The following is a 9,550-nucleotide window of genomic DNA, read 5'->3' on the forward strand; positions in this document are numbered from 1 at the left end:
CTACTGGCATCACAGTCTGGTATGGTAACACCACACAGGCAGAGAGGAAGGCTCTTCAAAGGGTCATAAAGACTGCAAAGGGGATCATTGAGACTGAACTGCCTGCTATGGACACAATATACACACAGCACTGTTGTAAAAGAGCAGAGAACATAAACAGGGATCCACTTCATCTAGCTCATACTCTGCTCAGACACAAAAACTGCACCCACAACCTCAGGTACAGCAGAGCAGGTATCATCACATACAGAACAAGATTTTACAACAGTGTTTTCCCTGCCGCAGTAAGACTGATGGCAAATATGAAAATGTGAAAAACCTGTGCAATAACCCCTTATTACCCTACTAGGTAGCATACCATATACAATTCTACTATGTGCAATATTTGAAACTCCCCATTTTACCTGCTATCTTATTCCTGTATCCACAATTTTATCAACTATTATGTATTTATGGGTGATCTTACACTTAGACTAGGTGTTTTTTCTTTTGGCTTTAAACTCTTTACTTGACTCCAGGAGAGCCCTGCACAAGAATTCCTATATGCCTAGACTGTCTGTTTATGCATAAATGGTGAATAAAAATCTTGAATTTTTGAATTTTGAATCTTGAATCTAATCAGCATTCATTGTATCCACCTGTGTCTAGTTATCTCCGGTCTATCTCCCTGCCTTCGCCTTTAAGGTTTGCTTTTTGTTCTCCCCCCTCTTAAAGACTGTGTGGCCTGCTTGAGACTCTGTTGTTGGTTGTTTTTCCCCTGTTATTGTCCTGTTTTCTAATAAACTAGTGAAAGAGACTTTGACCTGTCTGTGTAGTGTTCTGCACATTGGGTCCTACCTAGCCAGTGAGTCCTAACACAGAAGTAATTTTAGTGTGTTTTAGTGAAAGTAGATATCAGATTTGATACTTTACTAATACTGTATACAGTCACAGAGTGTAGATGACAAATATTTTCTACAAAGTGACATTTTCAACAATGAAGGTACAGCCATACACAACTATTGAGCTCAAGAATTCAGACAAAGAATGAAAGACTGTATGGATCAATGTCAAACTCAACACTTGGAAAAGGGTAAAAAGCTGAGACGTCATTCAGACTAATGGATAAGAGAAGATGTGCATGAGAACAAATAGAACAAAAACACCAACTGAATCTCATGGAGGAATATGACTTGGATCAGAGAGACACAGTTAAGGGAATGAGGGCAAGACGGCTGTTTTACTGGATTCTATTATAATGTGTGTATATAAAGTGGCCAAGGAAAATATCATTTATTTGCACTGCCCATCTGAACAGATTCAGACTTGCACCCACAGAGTAAAAAAAATGAGACACAAAGTAGTTTTCCCCAGTTTTAATTCACAGATACAGACTAACAAGAATGCAACATGGTACTTTTACACTTGTCTACAAATACTGCAAGGGTTGTTTCTGTGTGTGTGTGATTGAGTGAGTTCCATTTCTTTTGTGCATCACTGTGCTTGCACATGCATGTACGTGCAATAGTTTTTGTCTTTTACTTACTCAAACACTCATTGAAACAAGGAAGATGAGCAACAGCTTTAGTACAGTATGTTGGTTTCAGTTACTTAGCCAGTTACCATTAACCACTTATATTTTTGTTTATCTGAATGGCAAGAAAGCATATTTGCAATACAGTGCTTGAGAGGAGCAGGGGCTCTTTATTATATCAGCAGCATTACAGCAACATGCAGCTTCCAGCCACTGTGGTAATTTTATAATTCAGTTAACTCTAAACAATTGCCTGCAGTGTAGTTTGAGTAGTCTCTTTACCGTTTGACATCCTTTCACTCCATTAATTTTACTATGACAACTTACTGCAGCCCATTAAGGTGATTTAAGTGAAATGTGTCTGAGAACCTCGGGGACAAGCAGTTTTAGTCCCTGCTGTCAAGAAGCTAAGTTTATTTATACACACAGGTCTTAGCCAGAGTCCACTCATCCCTGTGTTCGCCAAAACACTGACGTTTGTGCAGCCATAGTGTTGTAATATGGAACAAATGAAGTGATGCATCTATCAGCCTTATCCAAACTGAAGTGACTGAAAAATAACATCTTTAATATGTTGCTCCCCCTATTTGTCTTTAACATTTACTGTGTTAAGTGCATTTAGCATTTATGAAAGGCTTGTATTAAGATTTTTGACAGCTTTGTTTAAAGACATTATCTGCTCTTTGCTGTGAGAGGCAGGATAATAACACTGTAATATTGGACTTTTACACCCACAGCACAATAATTTGTTCCTTTTTGTCTCACAAAGTCAGAATTGATGTGGATCTGCCAGCTTAGTTTTGGAACAAAGCTGCATCTGTTTATTGTACTGATAAACAAATTACATCATCATTAGTGGAGCTATATAAAGAAAACTGTGTTTCTTTGGAGACCTATTCTTTAACAATGAGCATGGTTTTTAGCTTGCCACTGCACTACTGTAGTACTACATACAATATGTTATGGCAGTGAAATCACTGCTTCTGCCAAACTGCTGGAAAACAGCACAAATGAAGTAAGAGAGCTGGATCAGAGGCCACCACTCAGCCTTTGTTACCAGTTTGTCCCAGTGATACTGCTATAAAAACAATTCCCAGCTGCCACAATTGCCATAGGCCACTATAATAAAAGAGATCTCTGTAACCTGTTGGCAGGGCACCTTGAACTGCAAACAAAGTCAATTATTACTCTAAATTATACATTTTCCTGATGTAAAGCATGAGCAGGGCCAGTGGCAGAAGCACTCACAGTCTGCAAGCAATTTCCAATAAACTAAGCGATGACATGTAACTGATGGCAGCGCTGAACTGAAGCTTATTATATTCAGACCAGAACTCCAGTTTTAAAGGTGATACATCTGTCACAAAGACTTTCCAGAGCCATAGACCACTTCAGGAGGCAGGAGAGAGTGACTTGATCAAGTTATTGTTGCTTGTAATATTACAAAAAAAGGTTCACTACTTCATAAGAAGGTTTCAACTTTCATAACTAATTTGTTTTATAATTCATTTGTCACTGTGTGGAAATGCTATAACATATTTTAGGGGTGTGTGATGTCATTAAATGCTTATTTGGGCCACGAATGTGAAACTATATAATTATGCGCCATCGCTGTGGGGATGTACCACCATGGTCAGTGAAATCTGATCAAGCTGCACCTACAATGAATGAAACAAATCAGCTTTGATTGTTCGAACTTTTCATAAATAATAACAGAGGATGTTTTTTGCTCCTTGAACTTCAACTTTGATTTCTACTTATTTAGTCTTTTGTGTGATGCATTAGGGCTTTGGTGTAAGGTAGAATTCACCTCTAGACCCTTTCAGAAAGCGCATCAAGGCAAAAATCAAACACAGTAAAGCTAAATGCAGTCTCAAGGTCCACTCAGAGAAAAAAAAGAAGGCAACCCAGCTGCTGAGCAACAGACAGCAAAGTAATCCAATTGTTAAATGGTGACATTTGGCATCAGCAGCACTGGCTGGGGAGCTGGGGCTTATTAGCTTGCACTAATGTTACACTGGGTATTTTTGTTCCTGCCAGTACACTGACTGAACAAATGGTATTTTGGCCTTTTGTGCAGGCTGATTGATGAACAATCTGCCCAGCACTATGATGATTTTATTGTGTGTAATGAACTGTTACAAGTCTTGCCTTTAACTGTAAAAAGAAACACAACTTTTCTTATCTTAATGCTGCTTAAATATAATTTCAATCATATTAAACAGTTTTCCGCTGTTGGAAAAATGACTTGATATCCAGGCTTTGACAAACAAAGAAAGAATTAATCATACTTGATGGGGACTCTAGTGGTGTTGCACAGAGATGCTTATGGGTGACTCTGCTCTTCATGCTCTGAATTTTAATTTGATCATTGTGTCAATATTTTTTTGCTAGACAGAATCAAAGCAGTGAGAATTTGTTCATCAGGTTACACTGTTATGAATTTAGTGTTGATTAAATGTTGCAAACAGGGTCATATAAGCCTCAGTCTTCCACTGCTGCCCATGCTGACCACCCAGGGCAACACAGACTGTCCCCATGACATACTGCACATTTGCACAAACACAAAGTTACGCTGTGGAGCCAAAACACAGAGAACTAATACAGTAACACTAAATGATACAAAACGCACTGAAAATAGCAGGCAATGTGTATATCAAAATAATACATCTACTATAATGTAGGTGATAAGCAATACAAGAGAGACAATTCATCTTAAGATTTTGAAGCACAGACTTTCAGTAGGGGCAAAATAGAACAATCTCACTGCGTCTTTTGCAGGTCTTGGTCTGTGGGAAAAGTTCGTTGTTAGGTCAGCTCCCTGAAGTCAAGTGTTTACTGTTTAAGTGTATAAGTGTAAGCAGTGTAGCCACTCCTGGTCTCAGTCTCTATCTTAAGCATGCCACTGAGCCCCTCAGCATATGGGTGCATTTATACCCCCTTTTTTTAAGCAGCAGAGCTGCTTATCGTCAATGCTAACAGCTCAGTTTTCCAACAGAAATACAGGGATCCCAATGAATGGTTTAAACATCATCATCCTTCTAAACTACCATTTGGTCAGGATCTGTTTCTTCCCGTTTGTCATAAGTGGCTTTAATGGGGTACTGCCTCTGGTGACACTGTACAAGAGAGCGCCAGATGTCGGGAAGTTACAAAATGTGGGGAAATCATAGAGAAATCTGGTTTAAATGTACATTGAGAAGTTTTCATATTTTCTTCTGAACACTTCAGACTTTAACATTGGTCTTAGGGGTTCAGGTTTAAGGACAGAAGTCTACATGTCAGTAGCACCTCAAATAGCTGTATCATAGCAGGCACAGTTGGAAATCAACTTCTGGATATTGCCCTCTCCACCATTGCCCTCTGACGACCACGGCAAGGACACAGGTAACCTTTCAGGTGCAGGCGCACCTTGCTGTGCAGTGAGGCATAGATGAAAGGGTTGTAACATGCAGAGCTCATAGCCACTAAATGGCAGCAGACTTGTAAGACATTCACATAGCGTTTCCCTATAATGTGAAAGTCTGGGTCCAGGTCCAGCAAGAGGTTCAGCACCTACACAATGACATGGGAATACTGCATCAGTGCACTGAATTTATAATTCATCTTAAAAATACACTAAGTGCAGGATTTAGAAAAGTTCTGACTTTGCTTCTATTGGTAGTTATAGAAAAAATGAGAGTATGGCAGACAGCAACTTTTTCATTTGCAAATGTATCTGCAATTGGCATAAGACAATTTGTTGTGAAATGTGATGCTGTGAAATTTGATCTGCACTTTTATTACACAAGCCCCAGGTCTGCATAACCCAGACAAACAAAACTCGCCCTCTTCTTCTGTTAATATGATGATGAAATCTTACTCTCCTAAACCTTTTACATGGCTCATTTAGGAGGTAATGTTGGTTTAGTAGACACAGTTACTTGATGATGAGCCTCTGAGGCTTATGATGTAGAAAATCTAACCATCAATGGGCGAGAGGTGGAGGAACATCCTGGACAGGTCACCAGTCTATCACAGGGCTGACACTTAGAGACAGACAACCACACGCACTCACACTCACTCCTAGGGGAAATTTAGAATCACCAATCAACCTAAGCTGCATGTCTTTGGACTGTGGAAGGATGCCGGCGTACCTGTACCTGACCACGTAGGTACAGGGAGAACATGGTGGCAGGCACCAACTCAAACCTGGAACCTTCTTGCTGAGAGACAACAGTGCTAACCACTGTGCCACCGTGCTGCCTGATTCCTGTCTCTCATTTCTCAAACAGGATACTTCTCAAATTCCACTGAACAATTTGTAGAAGGAGAGCCCAGCTAAAATTTGCTCAGAGTTTGGCTTTGCTTTTGGATCGTACATACTTTCAGACTCACCTGCAGAGGCAACCAACACAGGGCGAAGGCCAGCACTGAGGCCACCAGCATAGAGAAGGTCTTCTTCCTTCTTTGGCTCCAGCGCTGCTGGCTGTTAGATGGCTCCCCGGGTACTGAATAACGTTTTAGGCTTACAGTGATGGCACAGTAGGATACGCTGACTGACAGCAGCGGGATCATATATGAGGCTATGAGAATGAAACAGGAATAGAGCAGTCGCAGATAGCCACTATTAGGCCAGAACTCCTCACACACAACCAGGTCAATGCCACTAGGTCGCAGGTCCAGGTAGCGTGTGTAGAGGGAGGGAGGAGCAGCTAGGGCCAGAGACAAAAGCCAGACACCCAGAGTCACTGCACCACAACCCCACACAGAGATCCTCTTCCGCACTGGGTAAGCTGAGACAGAAAGAAACAAGTGCAAATATAGCAAATGTGAAAACATACATATATTTTTTCATACATTAAAGCCATGAAGTGTCTTTCAAATTAATGTCATGGTCTAAATGTTTATTTGCTAAAAAGAAATAAACAATCCAGATGGAAACTGGTGGACTATACTGTACATGTTGATTTCAGCACATTTATGTCAATATCCCCAGTTGGAGTCTCTTATTTGCTACCAGCCTCATATGGTAAAGAAACTAATTATGTAATTTACAGTAGGTATAAAAGACGTTTTTGGCTTCTCTTAAGTAAAATACATTACTTCTATTGAGTAAATAATATTAGGTCCCTCACCTACAACTATGTATCGGTCCACAGCAATGGCAGTGAGTGAAAGCACTGATGCAAACACTGTGGCACACTGCAGCAAGGGTACCAGGTGGCAGAGGGGTCGTCCAAAAGCCCAGCCATGGCTGTCAAAGGCATACGATGCAGTCAGTGGAACACAACTCAAACACATCAACAAGTCTCCAGCTGCTAAGTTACCGATGAAAACGTTGGTAGCATTGTGGAGTTTCTTGTCAGCCAAAATACAAGCCAACAGGAAGGAGTTTCCAACGCCAGCCACAATGACTACGAGGCAGTAGAGAGGCAGGGAGAGCGGGTTGGAACGGAGGAGAAGCTAAAACATGTCCAGTGGGTCACTGTGGTTGAGCCTTTGAGCTTTGCTTCCTTCTCGTCCTATTTGATGACTGTTGTTGAAATCCTCATTCATGAAGATATCCATGTCTTTGGAGACAAACCTAAAACCAGAGGAGAACATGATCAACAATCAATATAATAGTAAATGCTCTAGAAATCAGAAATTAGGTGGTCAACCTCACATTTGGGATTAGTTAAATTGTTATACTGCTGGATCTGCTGAGGCCTTTCAGGTGGTGCTTGGCTCACCATAGTGTGTCAACATGCCAGTAAACTATGCTGTAAATAGATGTTAAATCCCATATCTGGCCACTGCTGCTCCAGTAGTACAGTCTGCATATGCAAGGTAGGGGTCCACAACCATAAAAATACAATGAATATGGGAACTCTACAACTTCAACTCATTGGGTCCTGTATGAATATTAACACGTTAGCTCAGTCTTAATGTCTGAATTTTAATTCACTAGCAGGGACCTTGCACTAAGTATAAATGGAAGTACAAGGAGGAATGAAAGAACTCTTAAGAATATTGAATGCTTATATATACTTGATTGCTTGTACACTTGACAGTTTTGGGGAAGATTAAGGAGGTCTGTGCCACTCTCGGGCACTGGCAGACCCCCAGAACCTTCCAACAAATAACTGTAGGCTTAAAGGTCAAGTGTCTCAAGGCTAAGATCTTATATATAGAAAAGCTAAGTCCAGCAGCCTATGGTTTTGGTAAGATGGTCAGGGGTTCCTTTTGCAGAAGCTGTAGTGGTGGCTTCATTGCGGGATGAGTGGCCTGAGAAAGATCAGGGGCGATAGCAGAAAATCAGTGAATCATTTCATGCCCCCAAAATCAAATGAGGGAGCTGCCAAGAAGGGCAGGTGGGGAGGGCCCTGGTGCCAGAGTGGCAGTAGGAAAGGTAACTCAGTAACTGTGTTTTACAACCTAAATTATGACAACCCAGAGTTGAGTCCAGGATGCAGGGTCGCAGTCTTACATGCCTCTCTGCTGTCTCCTTGCAGCTGCTACCCACCCAACGCTCCCAGTACCCCATAGAGACTGTGTCTGCCCCCTGCCCACCTAAATTATATAAATCAAGAATCAACTCCAGAGGAGTTATTCATAAGAACCTAATTAAAATTAAGATGACTCCTCTTATAGTAGAAAGTAATAGGACAATCAAATGTGGACTATTAAATATCAGATCTCTCTCATCTAAATCTCTGTTAGTGAATGATTTGATAAGTGAACATCACATTGACTTATTGTGTCTTACTGAAACATGGTTACAGCAGGAAGAATATGCCAGCCTAAATGAATCCACTCCACCTAGTCACAGTAACTGTCACATCCCTCGAAACACAGGAAGGGGTGGAGGTGTGGCAGCGATGTTTGACACAAGCCTATTAATCAACCCTAGACCTAAACATAGTTATAACTCATTTGAAAGTCTCACCCTGAGTCTCTCACACCCAAACTGGAAAACTCAAAAGCCTGTTCTGTTTGTTATTGTATACCGTCCACCTGCTCCTTATTCAGAGTTTTTAAGTGAATTCTCAGACTTTCTGTCTGATTTAGTGCTTAGTACAGATAAAATAATCATAGTAGGCGACTTTAATATTCATGTAGATGCCGACAATGACAGCCTCAACAATGCATTCTGTTCATTATTAGACTCAGTTGGCTTCTCTCAAACTAAATAAACCCACTCACTGTTTTAATCACACTCTTGATCTGGTTCTGACATATGGCATCAAAACTGAACACTTAATAGTTTTTCCCCATAACCCTCTTCTGTCTGACCATTTTCTAATAACTTTTGAATTTACATTAATGGATTATACTCTATGTGGGAAACAATTCCACTACAGCAGATGTCCATCTGGCAATGCTGTTACCAAGTTTAAGGAAATAATTCCATCTTTATCTACTTCAGTGCCATTTGCCAACACAGTGGAAGGAGGCCACCTTAACCTTACTCCCACACAAATCGATAATCTTGTTGATAGTACTGCAGCCTTCCTGCGTAATACACTTGATACCATTGCCCCTCTGAAAAAGAAGGTAGTGAAACAGAGGAGGCTAGCCCCGTGGTACAGCTCGCAGCTCCGCTCCCTAAAGCAGGCATCACGAAAAATGGAAAGGAGGTGGCGCTCCACTAAGTCAGAAGAGTTTTTCATAGCCTGGAAAGATAGTTTAATAACATATAAGAAAGCCCTTCATAGTGCCAGAACCACATTTTATTCATCACTGATTGAGGAAAATAAGAACAACCCCAGGTTTCTTTTCAGCACTGTAGCCAGGCTGACAAAGAGCCACAGTGCTGTTGAGCTTAACATTCCCTTAGATCTCAGCAGCAATGACTTCATGAGCTTCTTTACAAATAAAATCACAACTATTAGAGAAAAAATTGGTCGGACCACTCCCACAGCTCTCGCAGATGTGCCATCTACTACAATGGCTTTAGAAACATCTGTAAGACCTCATTTATACTTGGACTACTTCTCCCCTATAGATCTCTCTGAGTTGACCTCAACAATTGCTTCATCTAAATCATCAACAGGTCTCCTGGACCCCATCCCG

General features: G+C 40.9%; 1 protein-coding gene across 1 annotated transcript; it reads right to left on the bottom strand.

Moving 5' to 3' along the window:
* Positions 1-1,354: 1,354 nt before the first annotated feature.
* On the bottom strand, positions 1,355-7,073 carry LOC109973522 (prolactin-releasing peptide receptor). Its single transcript, XM_074527686.1, is given in 3 exon segments — positions 1,355-5,068; positions 5,891-6,288; positions 6,631-7,073. Coding segments are annotated over 3 exon segments (1,059 nt in total). The 5' UTR covers positions 7,064-7,073; the 3' UTR covers positions 1,355-4,840.
* Between the last annotated feature and the right edge of the window lie 2,477 nt (positions 7,074-9,550).

The sequence above is a fragment of the Monopterus albus genome, unplaced genomic scaffold (assembly GCF_001952655.1).
Source record: "Monopterus albus unplaced genomic scaffold, M_albus_1.0 scaffold293.1, whole genome shotgun sequence".
NCBI classification, from domain to species: Eukaryota; Metazoa; Chordata; class Actinopteri; order Synbranchiformes; family Synbranchidae; genus Monopterus; species Monopterus albus.